The 23979-nt window shown below is 44.0% G+C and overlaps 3 protein-coding genes across 4 annotated transcripts; 2 read left to right on the forward strand and 1 right to left on the reverse strand.

Moving 5' to 3' along the window:
- The first annotated feature begins 208 nt into the window (after positions 1 to 208).
- Positions 209 to 5353, forward strand: LOC123051635 (branched-chain amino acid aminotransferase 2, chloroplastic). The gene is made up of 10 exons (XM_044474587.1): positions 209 to 494; positions 758 to 849; positions 1008 to 1182; positions 1292 to 1468; positions 1566 to 1697; positions 1993 to 2091; positions 2890 to 3006; positions 3723 to 3818; positions 4579 to 4691; positions 4852 to 5353. The coding sequence occupies exons 1-10, from the start codon at positions 384 to 386 to the stop codon at positions 4970 to 4972; spliced, it is 1233 nt and encodes a 410-aa protein (XP_044330522.1). The 5' UTR covers positions 209 to 383; the 3' UTR covers positions 4973 to 5353.
- Positions 5354 to 10464: 5111 nt separating this feature from the next.
- LOC123051641 (uncharacterized) lies at positions 10465 to 15820 on the forward strand. Its single transcript, XM_044474599.1, has 7 exons — positions 10465 to 11147; positions 11605 to 11826; positions 12301 to 12356; positions 12530 to 14111; positions 14203 to 14318; positions 14389 to 14632; positions 14747 to 15820. The coding sequence occupies exons 2-7, from the start codon at positions 11670 to 11672 to the stop codon at positions 15295 to 15297; spliced, it is 2706 nt and encodes a 901-aa protein (XP_044330534.1). The 5' UTR covers positions 10465 to 11147; positions 11605 to 11669; the 3' UTR covers positions 15298 to 15820.
- A 54-nt stretch (positions 15821 to 15874) lies between these two features.
- On the reverse strand, positions 15875 to 18983 carry LOC123051651 (rop guanine nucleotide exchange factor 3-like). Of its 2 annotated transcripts, none has more exons than XM_044474618.1 (4): positions 18629 to 18983; positions 17571 to 18262; positions 16794 to 17471; positions 15875 to 16625 (listed from the first exon to the last, which is right to left on the reverse strand). In XM_044474618.1, the coding sequence occupies exons 2-4, from the start codon at positions 18210 to 18212 to the stop codon at positions 16512 to 16514; spliced, it is 1434 nt and encodes a 477-aa protein (XP_044330553.1). In that variant the 5' UTR covers positions 18213 to 18262; positions 18629 to 18983; the 3' UTR covers positions 15875 to 16511. The 2 variants fall into 2 exon arrangements, with proteins under 2 accessions (XP_044330553.1, XP_044330545.1); XM_044474610.1 differs by having other exon boundaries at positions 17571 to 18265.
- Between the last annotated feature and the right edge of the window lie 4996 nt (positions 18984 to 23979).

Here is a 23979-nt window from a genome sequence, read left to right on the forward strand (position 1 = left end):
CGAAAATAAATGAATTAAAAGCCCGTAGTAATGCACGGACGTTCTACTAGTGTGGATAAAACTTTTCCAACTGCCGCAATACGTGGCGCCCCTGTTTTGGTTTGGTTATCCAGCTGAACACGAGAAGGCAGCAAAGAACGGAGTCACTGACATGTGGACAAAATGGCGGTGGGACCCAAATGTCTGCTTCCGTGGCATGGATCTGACGGAGGTTCTGCGTGCGCGCAACGAGCCACCACCGCGTCCGATCTAGCACTCGTCGTCGTCTCCCTTGCTCGGTTCCTCCTCTACAAACCTATCCCCGCCCGTCCGCCGCCGCCGCCGCCGCGAAACCCTAGACCGCCGCGAGCGAGCGTGAGCTCCATTAGCGAGTGTCATACAACATGGATTGCGGCACGGCCTCGCTCGGCGCCTTGCTCGCCGCCGCGCCGCTCCCCAGCCAGCGGCCCCGGCTGCTGCTCTTCTCGCCGCCGCCGTCGACGCTGTCCATTCAGGTCCTTGTTCAGATCTCGCCGGCGTTCTCCTGCACGGGCCGATACGGCCTTCTGTTGTAAGATTCTTAGAGAGCAGAGCTAATCAGCATGTGCTGATGTGCGATTTGATGGGAAAGTTGGGATTAAAAACCTTTTTTTTTCTCTTTGGAAAGGATTTCTGAAAGTTGAACATTGGAAAATGCAAGGAACCGTCGTTGTTTCTTGTGTTGATGTGTATTGAATTGAATAATCTAATGTGTGGTACTTTATTGTCGTTGATGCAGATTCGGAATCGACTTTATTCGATGTCACTGCTTCGGCTCCGAAAGGCCCGAGGCATGGGAAGATGCGAGGCTTCTCTAGCAAGTAACTACACGTATGTGATTTCCACTGTGAACTGCATCGCATGCCTTGTTAGACTGTACCACTGCCATGCAGCGCACGCCAATTTGCTTGTGCTAATCTGCTAGATTGTCTGTGGCAATGTGTTGGTCGTGTCAAAATAGTTCTGATGGGAATCTCGTGGCTTGGCAGGCAGACATCAGAGTTTGCTGATTTGGATTGGGAGAACCTTGGTTTTGGACTCGTGCAAACTGACTATATGTATACTACAAAATGTGGGCCAGATGGGAACTTTGACAAGGGTGGAATGGTGCCGTTTGGGCCAATAGAAATGAACCCAGCATCCGGAGTCCTGAATTATGGACAGGTTTGTATGGGAGGTAGAAACTCCTTTATTCGTGTCTCTGGCAGACTGTAGTAATGTTCTGAAGGCCTAAATCTTCTTGTTCTGAAATTGTATTGGTTATGATTTGTAGGGGTTGTTCGAAGGCCTAAAGGCGTATAGAAAAACTGATGGCTCCATCCTGTTGTTTCGCCCAATGGAAAATGCAATGAGGATGCAAACTGGTGCCGAGAGGATGTGCATGCCTGCACCTCCTGTCGAGCAATTTGTGGATGCAGTAAAACAAACCGTTTTAGCAAACAAGAGATGGGTCAGTCATCTATCTAAAATGTTGGGTCATTGCCATAGTGCCATGTCATTGTTTATGTGGGCGATTTGATCATTTGCCAAATATCTTATGCATCCAGGTGCCTCCTACCGGTAAAGGTTCTTTGTACATTAGGCCTCTACTCGTGGGAAGTGGGGCTGTTCTTGGTCTCGCACCTGCTCCTGAGTACACATTCCTTATTTTTGCCTCCCCTGTTGGGAACTACTTCAAGGTTTGCATCAAAAGCTTGAACTTCTTTGTCCACTACTTTCATGAGATATTTTTCCCCAAATAAAAATAATAATTGGGCTATATACATTGTTGTACTTTCCACTTTGCATGGCAACATATTTCAGACTAGAAATTATGTAGCGACTATAATTACATTTATTTGTAGTACTGTTTTTGCCTTTTTGATTGATGATACACTAATCATGAATCAGATGTGGAATTCCAACTCATTTATGTACGATTGTTCCCGTTTAGTTTTTTCAGTGCCCATTCAATTTTTTCAGTGATATCTGCAGGAAGGATTAGCGCCAATAAATTTGATAGTTGAAGACAAGTTTCATCGGGCCACCCCTGGTGGAACTGGAGGTGTTAAGACCATTGGGAATTATGCCTCGGTAATTATGCTGTTAACTTTAGGTCCATTGTTTATGATTTGTTGGCTTGAATCGACAACAACTTTGCGATGCAAGTTTGTACCTACAGGAATTTGACTTTGCATCTTGAATTTCTGATATTTATGTTTCTGACGTCTTGATTTGTTTTTATTTCTATTTTTATTTGATGATTTGGGGCTTTCAGTGTTTAAAGTTCAAAATACAAAAGAACAATATCATGTTCTGATTGAATAGGCTATGCCATCAGTGCAATTATTTTATTGCTGTTAAATCTGATATGACAAAGCTTAAGCATAGCATACACTTGAAAAGTTAAAATGGAATAAGGTCATTGGAGATATTTTTCAAAGTGGAATACTGTAACATAGATAATTATACCGTGCATCTTTAACCTTTAAATCTCTCGTAGTCACTTCTACAGTTATTATTTTGTAGTAGAATTCACACACACATTGAATTCTTCTGCTGGGACTTCAAATACAACATTTTCTACTTAGCTTTTAGAAAAAATGTTGATGGATTGAATACATATTGTAATTGGAAAGCCTATTTGTTATGATTGTGAATGCTCATTTATCCTCAAGTCAACTATCTTCCGGTTGTTTAAATTGTGGTCAAAGCCTATAGAATATAGATGCGATGGGTTATAAGGCTGGAATGGCCAGTCTATTCACTAGCTGAAATCCGTAATCGTAAACATCTTATGCTATCTTCTCTGCTAAAAGGTTCTGCTAATTGTGTTGAACTTGTGTATTCATGGCTTCTTCATTATCAGTATGTGTCCTTTATGTTGCATAGGTCTTGATGGCACAGAAGATTGCAAAGGAGAAAGGTTATTCTGATGTTCTCTACTTGGATGCTGTTGAGAAAAAGTATCTTGAAGAAGTATCTTCATGTAATATTTTTGTTGTGAAGGTAAGACATCGCTGTCACTGTCAGACATGCTTGCTATTTTGGATAAAAATAATCTTCAATCAGTTCAGGTAACACTGCTTAATTCTGAAAGCTACTACTGTGGTTAGATGTCTGGATATCCTAGTACCATCTTCACTCGAACTTTAACATATTTTGCTTAAAGGGCACATTTGTCTTTTGTACGTAAAAGGAAAAAAGGTGAAAACTAAATTATATGCGGAATTATTAAACTGGAGTAGATATCTTGATTTCAAAATACTTTTGGCTCTAAGCACATGTGCCTGCCATATCAGCTATGGAAACCAAAACATTATGGTTTTTATGAGCACGTGGTTGATAGCAACATCCATTAGCACGGCCCTTCCACTTACGGAATGTTAGCTGATAAAGGAATAAATTTCATACCTTTGAACAGATTACTTTGTGGAATCCGTCAACAGATCAGCATTATTTCATAGATAACGATTTGGATATCCTAGTAATATAGCAGCATCATGACTGTTCCTTAAGATATAGCACCATCTGACTGATCTACGCCTGTTATGTTTGGCATGGTTCTCTACCTATCACCTTGGTTTCTTATAAATGTTGCAGAACAATGCCATCATCAGAATGATGAGACTAATTACAAACAGTTATTTTAGCACAATTCATGTCTATTTTATGCATGTCGTTTGTAGCTTTGATCATGTTTCTTTTCTTGCTATTTGGACCAGGGCAATGTTATTTCAACTCCAGCAATAAAAGGAACAATATTGCCGGGCATCACAAGGAAAAGTATAATTGATGTTGCTCTGAGCAAAGGCTTCCAGGTATTATTTGTTAATCCTATGAATCGAAAGTCGAGATCGTTATGTTGCCGATCAGTTTGTCTAGATAGTTTCCTGTGATTGGCAGTTAACTATAGCATTGTGTGATGAATAGTGAGCATATTTAAGTGTGCTAGGTAGTGGTAAACTGGTAATTGCTTTTCTATCCCAATCTCCAGGATCCCTTTGTTTATAATTTTTAAAGTGCCTTTGCAAGTTTTAAATTATTCCAATAAAACCAGCTGTATATTGGAGGAGGATTCACTATGAATCTACAAAAATCGTGAAAAAAACATCTATTTGTGCGATGCACGAAGAAGCAAACGGTAGCACTGCTATTTGCTATTTTAGATCACCATATTTATCTTTTTGTGCAGTGCATTTCTCCTTAAGATTCATAAATCCACGGTACGTTTTAACATCTATATGTGGAGATACTATTTTTAGCTTGTAAATGCACTTTGTGAAAATTTCAAAATAAATGATCACTGGGGTTTAGGAGCCAAAAATCCGCCCTCGTTAGGAACATCCATGTTTTTTTAATCGTATTCCTCAATTCTTCACCTTCCGTTATGAATGAATATTAACAGCGGACATTTTTCTTGTACGAATAATACATTTGTGAAAATATAGTTCATTTCTCCTAGCGGCGTGGATCCAAGTAGAAGAAGCAAAATACTGTTCTGAAACTGCTACTGAAAATATCTGAAAGCATGTTGTCAAATTCTGTTTAACATTTTTGCATGTATTTGGTTTTTGGAAGGTCGAGGAGCGGCTTGTGTCGGTGGATGAGTTGCTCGATGCCGACGAAGTGTTCTGCACAGGGACCGCCGTCGTAGTGTCTCCCGTAGGTAGCATTACATATCAAGGGAAAAGGTAAAACTACCTCTGTTTGTTCCTTGAGAGCTGAGCTCCTAGCTGAAACGTGTGCATCCTTAGATCAAAATCCAACTTGTCTCTCGAACGAACTCGGATATTCATTCCTCCACGGTAGCACACGAGATCTGATGCCCATTCACTGGCTTGTGCTTTGCAGGATAGAGTATGCTGGCAAGCAAGGAGTCGGCGCGGTGTCTCGGCAACTGTACACCTCGCTAACAAGCCTCCAGATGGGCCAGGTGGAGGACCCCATGGGCTGGACCGTGCAACTGAACTAACCAACAATGTTTGCCTGCCATCGCCGCGCCGATGGGTTCATCATGTTGTTGGCCTAGACTAATAAAACATGATGTGTGATGGGGTTGCAAGGTCTTGTGTATCTTCAGTCAGTTTTGTAGGCCCTGCTTAAGTGGCGTCCCAGTGTGCATCTGTAGATGCTGGCGCATAAGATTGCGCAGCCTCTCCGCGAATGCGCCTTTTTTGAGGTTTATCAATGTTTTTGAACTGGAAACCGTAGCCTTTGTGGTGACTAGTGAGCAATGTAAAGTAGGATAAATCCTTATACTTTCCATATCGGGTTTCTTGCTTTTTTTTGGAGGACATTGGAGTAGCTTGGCTTGTGATAATAATAAGAATAAGAGCTTGGTTTGCCGCGGTCGTATGATGTACTGCTCCTTGCCGTAATAAAAGAGCTCAAGGAGAAACACGACCTTGTCGAAAAACCAAGCTGGCGAATGTTGCACAATGGCTGGCACTCTATCACTGCCCCTTCATATAGCTAGGCTGTCACGTTTGTGCTGGACGGACCTGGCGGTTGGCATCACAAACGGTCGCTACGAGTCCACAGTTCGTGTGCCCACCCTGCGTTCTAAGAGGAAATGCTATAGACTGTTACTCCTTTTGTTCCTAAATACTACTCCCTCCATTTTAAATTACTCGTCACATAAATGGATGTATCTAGAATTAAAATACACCTAGATACATCCATATCCGCGACAAATAATTCGGAACGGAGGGAGTAGTATAAGTCTTTGAAAATATTCCACTATGAACTACTTCCTTCGTTCCTAAATATTTGTCTTTCTAGACATTTCAAATGACTACTACATATAAATGTATGTAGACATATTTTAGAGTGTAGATTCACTCATTTTGCTCCGTATGTAGTCACTTGTTGAAATGTCTAGAAAGACAAGTATTTAGGGACGGAGGGAGCACATATGAAGCAAAATGAGCGAATCTACACTCTAAAATGCATCTACATATGATATATAGTGAAATCTCTACAAAGACTTATATTTAGAAACAGAGCGAGTAGTTGTTTGCATCGATACCAGGAGGGCAATATCCATCTGGACCGTACGTTCATCACGGGAGGCGACGTAGCTAGCACGCAGTACACGGCCATCATCATCATCATCACCATCATGCCAAATGCTTACCGAATCGACAGCGACTTTTGCCTACGTGCACTGCAAACGCGCTTGTCGTACTACTCCACCCTCTAGCTCGGTGTTAGCCAGTGCAGGGTCCACCGACGCCCGGCTTAACACCAACATTACGCGCTGCATTTTGCTTTGTCAACCACGTACCCTTTTTTTTAACACAGTACAGACGCAAACGCTCATATAAACACGTATACACTCACCTCTATGAATGCACACACGCACATCTTACCCTTATGAGCACCTCCGAAAGACTGAGCCGGCATATCATCTTGAGATTTATCAAAGTCACCATAAGCGCCTCGTAGTCGACGGGAACGTCTTCTTCCACTGAAAGCGTATCGCCGGAATTCCTGAAATAAATACAGAATAAATGCGAGCACCAGGATTTGAACCCTGATGGGTTAGGAATACCACTGTCCACCTAACCATCTCAACCAGAGGTTGGTTCGCTAGGTACCGCTTTGTTAGTTTGAAGATCCTACCCAACTCGACGACTGAGCAGTATGCACCAATCTCTGATTTTTTTGGTTTCAAGATCCTACCAGACTTGACGACTGAGCAGTATGTGCGTCTGCGTTCCAAAGATCCAATTTAAACAGCCGGAAGAGACAGGTGCAGTTAAGATCCTACCCAACAACATGTCAAGAAAAAAAAATGTATGCACTCCACTTCCGCCACCTCTAGTACTACTAGATCTGAGTCCGATCCATCCAGTGACATAAAGGGCTGAAATAGGTTGCCCGATTTGGGTAGGTGCAGATCGGGAATAATATCCATCCCATCCCAAGCGGCTCAGCTGTACCTGTACGTACACGGGGACAGTACAGTACTCCCACAGTGGTAGTACTACCTAGGCCAATGCCGCACTAAATTTCGTCGACGCGTCCGGCGTTCGTTTTGCATAATGGATGGAAGCCCAAAAACTCCCAAGGCGCACATGCCTGCATTATTACATAGTCGTTGCAAAAAGGTACTGTAATTTTAGAGGCCATCGGTGGAAAACAGAGGCTGCATTTTTCTGAATAGATCCTCATCCGTTAGTCAGTCCAACCTTCCGGCACCGATAACCATCTGGTACTACTAGTTAGTACTATTATCTAGCTACCTTTGGTAGAACCGAGGGCCGCACGGTGGTCCTTTGTAGAAATCCCTTTTCACCCGCCAAAGAAAAAAGAATCACACGATTTTACAGCTGATGGTTGCACTTCCACCGGAGAATACCATGTTATTCCAGTGGAAAACCGTGAGATCCATTCCATCCACGAAAATGTCCATTTCAGGACAGGAGGAACAAATGGCGAACATGGCGTCTTCAAAGAGACACCACTCGGGATCGGACGATGACATCGCGCAAGGCAAGGCAAACCAAACGGAACACGGCGAGGCGAGGCGAGGCCAAAAGGTTGCCATCTGACTCAGCACTCTCGCTGATCAAGTGGGTTTAGGGCTCTCGCTGTCGTGCAACGCAAGGTAGGTCACTCTCGCTGTCGTGCAACGCAAGGTAGGGGTAGCATTAGGGGAAGGAAACTAACCAAGTGTCAAGTCCCTGGCCTAGACCTAACGACCCCCTCCCTGTTGCAACAGCGGGTCTGTGCGTTCCTCCGCTACTGCCTACTGGCAGCTGGGCCTGGCTCTTTTCTGAATCAGACTGCAGGTGTAAAGTTCACTGCTTGCCAGGCCCACCCGGATAGATCCCATCTCAACCACTACCTCCTGTCTCTAGCCAGTGCCAGTTGAATAACAAACCGCATATTGGTTCTTGGGAAATGAGCGCTGTTTTTTATTTCTGTTCTGCAAAGGAGGATGAGCTGCCCCGTGTGATAGGATCAACTGGCCTTGGGACATACTCCCTCCATTCCAAAATATAGTGCGTCCGCGCTTCCCGAGGTTCAACTTTGACCGTAAATTTAACCAACAAGACCAACTACGGCGGAAGAAAAAATTATATAATTGAAAACTTCTTTCGAATACGAATTCACTGATATAATTTTTGCTCCCGCCGCAATCGGTTTTGGTAGTTAAATTTACGGTCAAAGTTGAAGCACGTAGATAGAGGAAGCACTACATTATGGAATGGAGGGAGTACCCAATAAGGCCCTGTTCGCTACGTAGGAAAACCGAAGAAAAACCACTGGAAACTTTATTCCTATGGAATCGCCACAGGAAACCCCGTTCGGTACAAAGGAACGCGTCCTTTCCAATCCGGTGGAAAGTCCCATGAACCAGCGTTTTCAAAGGAAAAAAAGAATCTACCCAAAGCGCTTGTTTACGCGTATGCCCGAGGAATGGAAGAGAAAAGCTGCGGCAAGGCATGCAACTGGACCCACACTGTATTTGATCTGTGTACAATTTGGTCCCACACGCACAGGAATTGAACTGTGGTTGATCTTTTTTAATATTTAAAATATACTGACGGGACCCACATCGATTGATTTCCTATGGTCACTTTTCCTCTGTCTCGAACACCAACTCTGCATGCAGGTGCTTCAGTTTTCTTTCCTATGCTTTGCAGCTGCATTCCTCTCCATTTCCAGCATTTATCTCCAATACTATGTTTTCCCTTCCTTTGACCTGAACAGGCCCCAAGTTCATTTTTTTTAAACAAAGTAGTTCATAAATATAAACTGTTTTGGATATTTTTTAAATGGACTACACGCGAACTGAAATGAGTGAAAAAACACAGTAAAACATATTCATATAGATTTGATTTAATTTTTAGGACATCTTATATTTTATTTTATTTTTTGCGGGTAGAACATCTTATATTTGTGAACAAAGGGACTATTCCCAAGCTATGGTCCAGTAATGCTAGCTTTCTAGGGCTTAACTGGGCGTGTTGTTCTTCTATTTACATGTAAATTATGGACAATAGATTAAGATCAAGTTGATGTGAAACATAACTAGTCTTTGCAATAATACGATATCAAGAGCTTATCGATATAACGAGGATGCACACAACCAACAATCACAAAAAACAAGAAAAACAAAATGGCATGACCTCAACATGTATGCCGAAGCAATCAACAAGACACAATAGCAAAACCCCAACATCAATCACCCTTGTTGGCGGAAGGTTCTCCAAAGCCACGCTTCCAGGAAGAGAAAGGCATCTGAACATCGGCGTCGCGACATCCTACCTTCAACATGGATTTTGCCAATGTAAAGCAAGTTTGATCCGTTTTCAAGGCAACGGCTTCAACATGAAAACAAAATAACTAATCAAAATTAGGTCTAGAGTTCACCAAACTCTAGAACCGATACTCAAGGAGCAACAACAAAACGAAGTCACCATATATTGCGGCCCCACTCGCCGAGATAATATTGTCGCAACTCCCCGATTGACAACGCAAAACGTTTGTACAGCCTTAAGCATCTTCCCAGTCGAAACGCCTCTGAAGAGCGTTCTTAAATTCTCTCTCTTATGGGTCTAGTTGGTTCTCATGATTCCCAAAGCATGTTCGGAATAGCGTGAGATGTTGAAACCTACAAGAATTGAAAGCACAAGAATTCATAATAGAAACCGTTTGGTTGCATTGTAGAAAAATGCAGGAGTTTTGATACATCGTCAGGTGCATGGTATAATTATCATAGAAAAATTCATGAGGTTCACCTTAATAAATATTTTCTCTAAAATTGCATGCAAAATGATCACAGGAGTATTTCCTACGGTTTACAATCCTACAAAACCAAACAAGCATTCCTTAAAGAATTCCATGGAATCTCATCAAACCAAACATGTTCCATACAACCCTAAACCCCGATACATCTTGCCTCACCATATAAAGTCATCAACTTAAGATTTGAACATGCCAAAGCGGTACTCCCTCCTTTCTATGATGTAAAACATTTTTTGGCACCACATCAATGCCAAAAAACGTCTTACATTATAGGGCAGATGGGGTGTTATTCAAAATGAATTTTGTCTAGATAGTACTCTGGAGGCAATTCCTGTAGCTCGTACGCTCCAAAAGAAATTCTGCAAACACATTATTGTAACAAGATGGCTAAAGTGAAGCACACCACATGACTGACCAGCAGTTTGATTGATTGCTAGTAGCGCCGGCAAAACAAAGAAACAGTGTTTAAACTACACAACTGCTGGTGAGGATTGGAGTGGGGCAGCACCTCTTTTCTTTCCGGGGAATAAAAAGCCGGCGGCCTGAGACAGCTGATAGGTAACAAACCATCACCGTCGGCATCGTTATCCGATAACCATGACGGTATCCCTCACGCGTGTGGTCGGGTTGGGTTGGGTTGGGTTGCAAGCACATGTTTACTCCGTTTGTATATTTTGGATTAATTTCCAGGTCGAAAATCGCCTTCTTGGTTAATGCACCCTGCACAATCCCCTCTTTTTTAAGACCACTCTGTCCAATACTCTACTAGTACCTCATATACTAGTGCTACTCAAATAATACTACTAGTGCAGTGGAGAGAGAAGCGAGCTACCAGATCAGAGCGCCTCCAGCTTGCTTGCGGGCGTCGCCTACCTCCACTCCGCTTTTTCTCCGAGGGAGAAAATGCTGGCGCACTCGCCGAAAGTGGCATGTGGTGGGCGGCCTGCTACCGTGCCGTAGCCCCGCCCCCCGCCCCCCGCCCGGTGCGCTCCCTCCCATCCACACCGTCCCGTTCCACTCCATTCTTTTCCTTTCCACCAAGGAAGCAACCAGAGCGACGGAGCCGACGCTGACCACCCTCACCAGGGGTAGCTTGGGTTGGGCGAGCTGATTCCCGCTCCACGGAAAAAGAAAAGAAAAGAAAACAAGAGCAAAGCAGCCTCCGCCGATTCCTTTCTTCCCCGCCCGCCCAAAGCCAGAGGATGGGCGACAGCGCAGGGCCGACCCAGACCCGGGCGACGCTGTGAGGATCGATTCTCCAGGTGGCTGTTTTTCTTTCTTTTCTTTCTATGCGGGAGGAGACTGGAGAGAAGAGGCCGGAGAGAGAAGGGGAAAGCGGCCGGCTGCTGAGGCTTCCACCCGGTCGTGATCTGTGATTCATTCGTCAGGTAGGTTCCCCGTGATCTCTCTTGGACGGATGGGTGGGTGGGTGTGTTCGTTGGTTGGGATCTGCGGCGTTTTCTGTTGGTGGGGATTCGTTTTGGTTGTTCGGGTTCATTTCCCCTCTTGTTTTAAGTTTTAACCAATTCACAGTCTGGTGAGTTCTCATGCTTGCAACTAAGATAGGAGCTTGTCAGATAGTATACTCTTGTTGAGCAGCTGCTAATTAGCTGGATTTGTTCATCAAAGTGGCTTTTTTAACAGGAACTTCCATTTGCTTCGTTAAGATTTACTCACTGTACTAGTTTGATCGATTATTGGGTTCATCAGATATCTGCCAATCTCCCTTGTTTTGCGGCCGAACAGTCCCAGTTCTACTCATCTTGTCTTCAGAGTTCAGAGAGATATCATTCCTTCCCCATTGAAAATCCGGCTGCTAACTTGTGTTGATCTACCTACGTGCAGTGACCCAAGAGATTATTAACTGTACGAAACAGTACAAGACACAAGGAACAACAGATTGTTCCAAAATGGGGAAGCGAAGCAACAGGCGGTCCGCGGCGCAAGACGATACCAATGTCGGCTGCGTCTGGGGCCTAATGCGCATGGTCTATTTTCGCCGCGACCCCAGATTCTTGATGGACGCGAAGCAGGCCGGCGGGAGACATAAGCTCCGGGAGATCACAGGTAAAAATAAAATCATCTCTTTTACTCATCACAGGCTCATTGCTGCTACCAAATTCAGATGGTTCAAGTTGCTTTTGAATTTCAGGTGCTGTCGCTTATCCAGTAAAGTTACTAGTTTTATACGAAAACCACACAACGATTTTGCGCAGTGTTATAAGAAAATCATAAGAGATGCTGATACTGTCAGTTCGTTGATCATCTTGCTCGGTTGCTTTCACTGGCTTGTTTCACATAATTATGCTTACAGTTTAGAAGTGCAACCTCTGTGGCTGGATGAGTTTGTTTTTTCATTCCTTGCCCTACTTTTAGGTTGAGTTAAAGAAGATCGGTCACTGCATCTGATGCCCAATCTAGAACTAGTAAATGATGAATGTTTAAGATAGTTCGGCAATTGAATGTGCAGCGTGGATTTTCTCTTGACTTGTTATGCTATTGCACAATATTCTGATGATGGACACTATATTTCTTTTTCAGACGGAAGGGACTTGGGGAAAAGGCCTAGGGATTTTGAGGAAATAGAAAAAGATGATGTAAGTTAACGAAACCAAGAAAATTAAGGTCTCAGGAGTAAATCCGCTTTCATATTTCATTGACTACCGTGTGTGAATGAAACCATTATTTTTCAAATCTGCAAGTATCATGGATCCATACAGAAACATTGGTTTTCCTAAAACGGTTCTATTTTACTTTCTCTGTTTTTCAGAACATAGAAAACGGCCCTTTGCAGCAACCAACCGTCAAAAAACTTATGGAGGATGAATTGGGGCGTGTGAATCTTTTGAGGACAGTTCCAAACAACGAGGTTCAGAGAAGATTAGCTGATCTGGGAAATGACCTATCTCTTGATAGAAATTCAGAGCATACAAATAACACAACAGGAACTTTAAATGACAGCACGGATATCTCCGTGTCTCGTTTATCTGGATCAGTGGATTCTGAGGGTTCCAAGAGCTTGAACCACAGTGAATATGACCTCGAATCTGTCTTGGCAAGCTTCTTAGGTGAGATTTATAGGTGCCACAATGAATGTCCACATGATGATTGCAAGAGTAGCAGTGAATTGTGTCCTTCACTGAAGTCCCTAATCCATAAGAAGCTTAATGACTTAAGCAATCTTCAATCCAATATTGATTGTGAACAACCTCAAGAGAGCAAGGGAGAAAAGCTACTGGGTGGTAATGGCATTTCTAGCAGCAGGACAGTTCAGTCCAAGGAATTCAAGGATGCACTGGAGATACTGGGTTCAAACAAGGAACTTTTCCTGAAGGTGCTTCAGAAGCCTAATTCACATATGTTGGACAATATCAGAAACCACCAAAACAGTAGATTGACAACCAAGTTAGAGCCCAATAAAAATCTTGGAGAAACTAATTTTGTTGAAGAGACAAGGGGCTCAAATCATGACTTGTCTGCACCGGCACAGGCTAAGGAGAGCAAACATATGTTCTTCTGGAGGAAAGACAAGTCAAAAATAAAGCAGACGCTGCCAGAAGGAATCAACGGATCTCAGCCTGTTAGCAAAATAGTTATTCTGAGGCCAAATCCACGAAAAGGAATTGATCAGACGGTGACAAGCAGTGCAAGATATTTACATCAGGAACCTAGTACCTCTCAAACTCCAGAGTACAGTGGGAGGGAAAGTTCGAAATTTTCAATCAAAGAAGTTAGGAGGAGATTCAGAATTGTGACCGGTGAGACAAGAAGAGAAAGAAATGCAGCACCTGCAGATGACCTTCAAAGAGTCTCACGTTGGCATTCCATGATTGCAACTAAGAAGGGTTCAGGGCATCACACGCAAGGGAGCTTGGCAGACAAATCTGCATCAAGTTTTAAGAACGACATCGCCAGACCTTCAACCAGCAGCAAGCAAAAGCAACAAAATGGCAGCGAGACTGAAATTAGTGGGCGTATAGTAGCTCCACAAGATGGTTCTATCTTCTACAAGGAGGCTAAGAAGCATTTAACGGATATGCTAAAGGATAATAATGTGTCTGGCAACCATCCAACAGCCCAGTCCTCAAAATCCTTGGAAGGAATGCTTTTGCTCCCTCACTGCGATGTGTCTTCTCCTAGGAGTAGCCCTAGTGGAAAACGCCGCACTGATCTCTCACCTGAAGAGACAGACTCTTGCCTTGTACCCATGGTTGACAGTGAAGAATCCACACAAGAGAGGAGTCAATCATGGGACGACTCTCGGAGCAGCACTGCACATTGTACTAGTGTAGCAGTTGATGATCAGGTGGTTGCTCAGGACAAATGTAGCATGAAAGAAGAACCACAAGAAGGTAACCATCTATAGTTGCATGAATCATCAGGGTGAACTGAGTGCTACATTTTTTTATCTTCAAACAGAAATAACTCTAGAATCTTGTGCAGGACAACGAGATGTTACTGATGTAGCAGACGCCATATCTATTGAAGGAATTGGCAAAATAGACTGTTCTGAAATCGTCTGCATCCCAGAAGAACTATGCAGAGATAGCCCGCGGCCAGTAAGCTCCCAGCACTGTTTCATGTTTTCGTTGCGATATCATATGTTAACACAGCATGTTTCATTTATAGGATATGTTAGAGGAAGCAGAGCAAGGAAAAGAACCTGTTCAAATCTTGTTGAGCTATCCTGAAAGCATTGTTGAATTGGAGCAGCAAGAACCAGGAACACCTGAACCAAGAGCATCAACCAAATTTATCTCAGATTGTTCCCCCGAGTTAAGCCATGACAAACAAGAACAGCCCAGTCCTATATCTGTTCTTGATTCATTCTATGAAGATGTTGCAGATCCTGAATGCGAAAACATTAAACAATGTGAGTGAGCCCAATTTACATAAATAGATGCAACCTATTTTTTTTACATTTTCCCAGTAAAAAAATAATCTGTTCAAATAGATCTGCATGACTTAACCCGTTTGTGACATACAGGTGATCTGCATGAAGAATTGCGCGGAGCCCTGTACTTCCCAGATAACGAATCAGATCTGAAGGTCTTTTGGGAGGACAAGAGCGTCCGGTTAGATTATATAAAGTTGGTTTTGGAGCTCTCAGAATTATGTGCTGAACAGAATTTAGAGGTATGGTATCTGGAGGATGAATTAATCAGCCCTTGCCTGTTGGAAGAATTACCGAATCAAGGTGATCAAATAGACGATCTGAAAATTCTGTTTGACTGTATCTGCGAAGCTCTAACAGAGATCCAGGAGAGATATTTTAGACTCTCTTCTTGGTTGTCGTTTCTCAAACACGACATACGGGCACCTCCAATGGGAGAAGACCTTGTCGCAGAAGTTGACAAATATGTTGACGATTACCTCCGACATAGTTTTCAAAGTACATTAGATCATACAATAAAAAAGGATTTCGAAGTTCGGACATGGATGGACATTCGGTCGAAGACTGAAGGTATCGTTGTGGAGATATGGGAGTTTGTGTTAGAGGAACTTATCGATGAGGCTGTTTTCGATTTGTGGATTTGAAGCTCTGATCAGGTCCCCTGTCGGTGGTGCTTTGTGAGGGGTATGTACACTAGGTATAACTGTAGAGGTTTTCATGCTGACAATAACACCATTTTACGTGGCAGAATAACACGGGCTGTTTTGTTTGGCCCGTTCGAGTAAAGTAATGAGAGTGTGAACTTCGACGGCGTTTTGCTCGTCGAAGTGTGTATAACTGCAGCGGAAGAAACTTCTCTGATGCATGACAGCGGAAGTTTCGACCTGCAAACCTCCCAGCCGTGCAGCTTGTCTAGACTAGATGAAGTTTGGGTAACTGTCACAGCCATGCCTCTTGGACAGCTAAAATGCACAGCAGTCTGAAAGGCTTTGCGGATTTTCCTCTTGTACATTGTGATCAGAGGTGATCACACATGTATATTGTTTTTTTCCTTTTCTTTGTGTTTGTGTGTACATGTGTAATAGTTTTTCGAGAATCACACATGTGTAACAGTTACCATAATATATGACAGATCAAATGCTACTACATGGTCTTCATTTTCCGAAATATCAGTGTATTCTAAGTTAAGTTAGACAACTCCTTGTTTCCTTGGATAAACATGCGCTCTACCTGTATTTGCTGTTAATAAAAGTAGATGTCAACTACTTCCTCTGTCTCAAAATATAAGACGTCGTGTGTGTATGAAGTGCAGTGCATTTGATCACCAACTTTCAAATGTTATTGTCGCAGTAAATTCAACTTTCTCTAAGGCTTATAGACGGTCATGAATGAATGTGATTATTTATTTCTTGTTAAGTTGGATGTCCCAGTCCTAACTCTGATATATAACAAGTTTTTTGACATTCCTAGCTACCAGGCATCGCACTTGGTCCTTAACTTTACCAAGATCGATGAGCAAGAAAGGGGTAAAACACACACACTGTTTTGTTGGTCAGGCACAACCTGAAAATCAGATGAAAAAGCCAAAAAATATCTTACAGGACACACACTGTTGGTCAGACAAACTCTGCATATTCTCTTTGCAAGATATATAAACCTTGCAAATCCTTGACTACGTCAGTAGTAGAAATCTCACGGTACAAAAGTTACCGTGAGATCATCATCCTAACCTACGCCGTTTCCCATCACAGAGAGCTGGGAACAAGGCTCGAAAGTAAGTACATTTTGCTCTTAAGAGCATTCATTCGTTCATTCTCTCGACGAATCCGTCCGTCAGGTTTGGTCCGTCGCTCACTGTTCATTTCCTGGCAGCCTTGTCGGCAAAAAGAACCTCGTCCGTCCACGACACGATGTTGAACGCCAGGCTCTCCAGCACCCTCGAGTAGCTCTCCAGGATCGCCTGCCCAACATCCTACACAAGAAATAACATCCATCTCACCCCATCAGAAAACAGCATTCCATCTTCATCAAGATTCAAGTGTGTGATGAACTGATGATCATTCAAGTTGAGATAAATGTATCTTGGTGTCAAATTCAGATGATGCAGATATGGGATGCTGTTGTTGATTTGATTGGCTACCTTGTTGAACTGGATCTTGCTGGTGTCGAGGGTGGTCTGGGAGAGGCCGGGGAAGCGGTGCTTGATGCAGAGGAGGAGGCTCTCGGCCCTGCCGGCCAGCGCCACGTTCTTGCCGCCCTCGCCGCCGTCGTCGGCGGCCGCGGCGAGCTCCTTGACCCGGCTCCACTGCGCCGACCTCCCGACGCCGTGGCTCGCCGTCGCCTTGCGCCGCCACACGTACATGGCCGCCTCCACCCGGTCGGCCAGCGCCAGCGCCTCGTGCTCCGACGACACGTCCACGCAGTCCAGGAGGTAGTCCGGCGAGAACTTGTCGGAGCTGTGCATGGCGCGGTACACCGCGTCCCCCACGCTCGCCTTGCCGCTCTTCGGGAGCAGCGCCATGAACGACTCCGGCACCTCCATGTCGCTCAGCACGCCGCTGTTGATGGCCACGGCCGCCTTGTGGATCTGGTTCGCGCAGTCGCGCCTCTGCCGGAGCTCCTTGCGCGCCTTCACGGACAGCCCGCCCTCCGGGACGCACGGCACCGGCACCCACCACTTGTCCTCGTTCCGGTGGGCCGTCGTCGTAGACCGCCGGAACGACGACGACGGCGAGGACGACGAGGTCACCGACCCGAACGACCTCGTCCCGGCGTCCGCGTACCAGAACTCCGCCTTCTGGAAGCTGTCCATGATCTCCTGCGCATGTCAACGACACATTTCGTTGGCACTGGTCAGAATTCAGAACAAAGAAAGATCATCACCTCGTCGTCGGAAGAAAGATCATCTACTACTTACGATGAGCATGGCGTCGAGCTTCTCGAGGGCGGGGAGGTTGATGTAGATGTCGGATCTTGGCCTGGTGGCCATGACCTCGACGCGGGTGCCGTCGGAGAGCGGCTGCGTGGAGGGGTAGAACTCGACGATGTAGTCGCAGACGGCGAGGAGGCAGTCCATCTCCCTCCTCCACATGGCCTTCTTCCCCGCCGGCAGCGGCTCCAGCTTGTGGCAGTTCCCGAAGACCGTGGCGTAGAGGTTGGTGATGGCGTTGGAGATGGCGACGGCGGTGCAGACGCCCTTGCCGCCGCCGGACATGTCCTCGCCCAGCAGCAGCTTGGAGAACCGCTCCTTGACCAGGTCCAGCTCGTCCTCGGCGGAGCGGCGGTCGAGCACGTCGGCGCGGGGCTTCATGCTGAGCCGGCTGAGCGCGGCGGCGGGGGAGCCGCGGCCGCCGATGAGCTTGGACACGGCGGCCGTCCCGAAGGGCCCGCTGTGGTCAACGCTGCGGTCCGAGAAGGTGGACACGTCCGAGGCGGTGCGGCTGAAGTCCACCGTGTCGTGCAGGCTCGGCGCCGTGGACGACGACGAGCAGCACTGCGCCTCCGCCTCGGAGCTCTCGTCGGACACCGAGGTCGACGGGCTGTTGCTGCTATCCGCCATGGCAGCGGTTGGTTCTTGGCTTCCTTCCTTCCTTCCTTCGTGTACTACACCTGCTTTATAAGGAAAGGGTCCCGGTGAATTCTCGCGAATGGCGCGACAAATCCATCGAAATGGGAGCACAGGACAAGATTTGAACTCCTGTGCGTTAACACAAAATTTAAGCGCATTTCCCGAAATTTGAGCGATTCATTCTTGTTTTTTACATCTTGATTTGCTGCTTTTTAGACGATGGCTACTTCTGATGAGCATGCCATGCAGATCGCAAGAAAGTAGGCATGAAATGCTTTTGCTTTTGAATCTTCTTTAGATGCATGGGAAGAAAACAAGCACGGCTTTTCGTAATTCCACCACACATTCTTCTTGGCTGCTGGATGCAAATCAAAGGAATCAAATGGGAAGGGGAAGCAAATTAGTACCTTTTGTGCCGCTGATTTGATCCCTAAGCCAATGATCTGCTTGTCCTTGCCATATGCATTGGAGGAAGAAAAGCTCTTGTGTTCTCTCTAAGTGTTCCCTCTATCAGCTTCCTCTCTGCTCTGGCAGGTCTCCCTTTTCTCTCTCTCGACAATGGCAGATCACAGAGGGGAGAAGCGGCAATGTGGGCAATGGATGGTATGTTTTCCTTGGTCATGGAAAGTGGTCATGCCATAGGGAGGGATTAGGGATTTGTTTCCCTTATTTTATTGGTCGTGGGAAGGAAGTGTCTGTCTAAAGAAATCGGGGCAGGATTATGTTTGCGTGTATGAAATTAAGGGATAGTCAACCATGGTATTGGTGGGCTGGATCATTGCTAATCTTTGTGATGTAGTATAATATTCTGTATATTGGACATATAAAAGAAGAGGGGAAAATGACACAGGAATTTCCACTCCAAGCTGGCTTAGCATGCTTTCTAGTTACACATTTTAAGCATTATGCCATACAATGCATGTTTAAATGACACGGAAATATCACAGACAATCCATTGATTGAGAAAAGTGAACGAAAATACCTTGCAAACCTACAAAACTACAAATGGGCATTTTAGACACCGAGGCTCTATTTGGCATTGCAGTGGAAATCAATTTTCCACGTCGAGTTAATTGCACTTTGTATCCCTAAGTTTTACATTTGTGACATCAATGTCTCATTTAGCAGATTTTTCGCATTTCACTCCATTAAAGCAAATTTATGCCACATTTTACCCCATTTTAAGCAAACCTGTGCTAAAAATGTGAAAAATCTACTAAATAAGGTAACTGTTGTCACAAACGTGGAACTTAGGGGGTAAAAGGTGAAGTCTTCCCTTCCACTCGCTTCACTTCATCGTCGTCCTCCTCCACCTCGCACCGTCGTTCGTCCCACTTCCCCTTCTTTCTCCTTCCATCTTCTAGGCCCCTCTTTGATGTTTGCGGCCGGTCACGCTGCAAGGCACGATTTCGGTGTGGGCTCTCTAGATTTTTCTTTCTTTCTAGAAGACAGAATGCACCACAACCACATCACATGTGTCACAAATGATCGGAGGACAGTAAGATTACCATGGCCTAACGGGCCGTGCAACAGAAGAGGGTGCTTGGGATTAGTTGGTCGCATTACAAATGATGGTGCACGTACGGCTAAGCTATAGCTAAGCGTTCACGATAGTATAATTTTTAATCCAGTTAGGGCGGTGGTAGTAGTATAGTAGCAGTAGGGGCAGGTCGCTAATGCGGCGTGATCTATGCGATGGAAGATGAAAATGTACATTTATTTGCGTCTAGCTGTAGTAGTGTCAACTTTGCGTGCAGAGTGGCCAAAGCTCCCTTCAACCCTTGCACGACGCAAGCAGGTTTTCTCCCAAGCCGTGGCGTGATCATGGATCATGGATGGACGGTGCGGAGGTCAAGGACACGGTAGGTCTATTTTTTTTTTCTTATAGAAGAGACACATTTGAAGAAGAAACGAAGTAATCTTGTGATGAATTAATTAGATTTTCTTCTCGAGAATTGAATCAGCTGGCCGTTTAGCTCATCCCCAGTATCATGTACTCCCTCCGTCTTATAATGTATAAGACGTTTATTATGGAATGGAGGGAGTAGTATTTCTTAAAGACGTTTTAGCACATAACAAAGGAAAATGCTCAAATACATGCACATACACTCATTCTTTATGAACGCACACACGTATATCCTAACTCTATGAGCATCTCCATGATTGTAAGCTGACGCAACATTTGAGACTGATGAAGTTACCGGAGGCGCTTCGTATCAACGGAAACGCCTCCTCCCACTGAACGAATATTGCCGAAAGACTGAATAAATCCAGAAAAATGTGAGCACCAGTAAGTCTAGGACTTGAATTTTGGTGGGCTGGTTTCACTACAAAAAACCTAAGGGCATGTCCAACGTGGACCCTCAAAACGCCTGCATGCATCTGGACCAAGCTGCTCGGATGTAGTTTGTCAACCAAAGCGGACCCCTATTTGTCAGCGGAGTTGATGCTTGTTCGAGTCCCCGCAGACTGGACACAAACCGAGGGAGCTTTGCAGGAGTCCGGACAACCACCATGTAGGAATCTGACACCCCGGGCATACTCAAATCCCCATCCCGGTCACTTTTCTTCCACTCTGCTCATGCTCTTCCCTTGCTCTGCATCCACACTCTCCTCGTCACCGAGTACCCTCCGCCCCTGCTGACGCCATCCATGGCGTATACCACACACAACTTTTTTTTGTTGAACTTCTTGTTATTTACTAGAGTAAGTATGATGGTGGGGTACTCGGTGACGGAGGATGAGTTGATATACAATGCATGGAAGCTTGTATCTGCAGACTTTGTAGGCATGAGGCAAGGGGGGTTGATGTGTTTGGCAAAACATGCGGGCTTCGTTTCATGAGCAAAAGCACTTCACATACAATGACTTACACATGAGAAATGATCGGTGCAACACCATCTCCAACTCCCTCATGAACATTTGTGGTGCGGTTGCATGAGTGAAGACAATGTGGCCACTGAGCTCGTTAACCATGGAGATCGTAACTTTTGCTTTTTGTTGCAGTGAGTGGAAGGAGTTGTGCGGATTTTGACTCGAGTATCGTTGAATTTGAAATCGGTGAATTCGAGAAATTTGTTGAACATCTGGTTATCTCGGATATATATTTACATTTGAACTATTATTGTACTAGGGATATTTGCAAGTTATTTTTGGATGAATTGTGCTACTTCTTATAATTATTTTGAGTTTTGTAGACTTAAAGAAAAAAATAGGGTTGGACATTTAGGGTGCATGGTTGGATGTCCGACTCTTGTATCCATGTCTGCGGACAAGTTCACAGACAGATAGTGTGTTCGTTTTGAGGGTCGGCGTTGGAAATGCCCTAACCATCCGAGTTACTCTCAGGTCGGTAGAGCTTGCGGTGTGGATTCTTGGGACATGGTTCCAGGCGCACTCTATATAGCATTTCAATTTTATTAAAATGTGTATGGAAATAAAACAGTACTGAAACTTGCTTGTGACAAACATGTTCGGGTGTTCTGCTCACATATGAAGTTTCTTGGCTTTGGTGTTCTTCTTGCCGGAAAAACAAATTGCAACTCAAAAAACTTGAACAGTAACCTTTTCACAAAACCGATTTTATTTTCTTCCCGCAGAAGACCATAAAAGTCATTTTTGGTGAAACTTTACACGTGATTATGAAACCAGACCATATTCATTACAAAATAGTTTCATAGCTGTTTGATCTTTTCATATATATAGCTTGATGTCAAAACGTTTTCCGTCTCTCCGTTTGATTAGCCAGCAATACTATTAATAGTCTATGTTTGGGCTAGGCAGGTAGCTAGTCGTGCGCACTGCGTGGCCGTCACGATGCTCCCCTGGTTGCAAGTCTCTCGTTTGGGGCGCATGTTACCGGGTACGGGTAGGTGTACGTGCATGGCACGTAGCCGCCATTAACGCCACAAGATAAGAGGATGTCTTGTGTTTGTGTGTCTCTCCATTTTTTTTTCTTTTTTTGATACATCCCCTTTTATCTATTTTGATGACAAGTATTTTCGGATAGAGGGAGTAAAAATATTTGGTTTGAGTTGACCATATGCGTCGCAAGGAGGTTCACATTTCTCTTGGGTTAACCAACAGCTGGCTCGTGAGTCGTGCTCTGGCTGGCCGGCTCGATTTTAAAAAGAGTTGACATTTTGTATCTGCGGCCGTGTGGGGTGCGTGTTGTCGTTTGTTCACCGGTACTCCTGCATTTGCAGGCGTCGTGTCTCCCAGGGAAGAACTTCACGGAGCACGAGCGCGCTGTGCCACGAGGAGGAGCTACTCCGTATCTACACTACACTCCTATGTTAGATCATATGCTAGGCTTTAGCTTTCCGATGGTATTATTCCAAGTAAAACTGCTCAGTTCTTGCACCAAATGTGCGCAAAGTTGAATGCAAGCAGAGCAGCTTGTTTGGTTCTGGCAGGCGGCTTCAATCCCATTCCTTTGTTTTTTTCCCTTTTGAGAAGACTCAAGGAATTTGGAGTGCATGAAATAGATTCCTTTAGGCCTTTAGCAATACATGCAACAGACTTTACATTTTGAATTTCGGTAATGGCCCACGTTCACGAAATTGGCCTCGAACACAGGGTGGCGTACCGCCGTACGGAAGTAAACTCCCCAGCAAAAGCCCTCTGTTCACGAATCTAAAAAAAATGAATTCACGAATCTTTTGGAATTCGAAAACATTTCCTGAATTCACAAATCTTTTACAAATAAAGAACAATTTTTAATTCATGAAACTTTTTTGAATAATTTGGTCAAAAAATGAATTCGGGGACAGTTTTTTAATATGCAAACATTTTTCAAAATCGTGAACATTTTCTGAATTTATGAGCATTCTGTTTTTCAAAAAAGGAAAACAAAAAAGCCCAAATTTTCAAACGAAATTAAAAACCTGAATTTGCAAACATTCAAATTCATGGTTTTTTAATTCAGAAGTTTCATACAGCCCAAATTTCATTTTAAAAATCAAGTAAAAATGGAAAAATGAGAACAAAAACGGTGGGCCGGATTTTTTTTGTTATTTTTCACCGCTGGCTGTTCCCTCGTGGGCCGGCCTAGCGGGTGAGTCAATGTGCCCACCCGTCGCTACTATTTTATTGCCCGGCCGAATTAGCCCTTTGTTGGTTAGTTCGTTTTACTTTTTTTATTTTGTTCAGATTTTTGACAGAGATATTCTAAATACGAATATTCCGAAATTTAAAAATTAAAGAACATGAATTTGAAAAATGTTAACACGGTGTAATTTCTTTGTTAGCTTAGTTTTGAAAAAATATTCTTAGCATTACAAAAATGGTCGTATCTTTTTAACAAATGTTCCCGCGTTTAAGAAAAATATATGTAAAATAAAAAAATGTTTATACATTGTACACGAAATGTTCTTGAATTTTTTTTAAAAATGGTTCGTACCATTACAAAGATTGTATGTTCCATTTAAAAAAATGTTCACTTGTTACAAAAGATGTTTCCGACATTTACAAATTATTATATACAATGTAGAAGAACTGCATAGTTGAAAAGGAATGATCTGTATTGTTCAAAATTGGGTTTCAACGTTTATTTGAAATTTTTTTAACACACATTATAAAAAATGTCCAAAGACATGGCTTTGAAAAAAATGTTAAAGATGTATAAAAATATATTAGATGTGTACGAAAAATGTGCAATGTGTATGGAAAAAGTTGACATCAAAACATATATTTGAAAATAATTGATCAAGTATTGTAAAAAATGTTAAACATGTAGAAAATATGTTCCCAATGTATA

The sequence above is a fragment of the Triticum aestivum genome, chromosome 1A (assembly GCF_018294505.1).
Source record: "Triticum aestivum cultivar Chinese Spring chromosome 1A, IWGSC CS RefSeq v2.1, whole genome shotgun sequence".
Classification (NCBI taxonomy): domain Eukaryota; kingdom Viridiplantae; phylum Streptophyta; class Magnoliopsida; order Poales; family Poaceae; genus Triticum; species Triticum aestivum.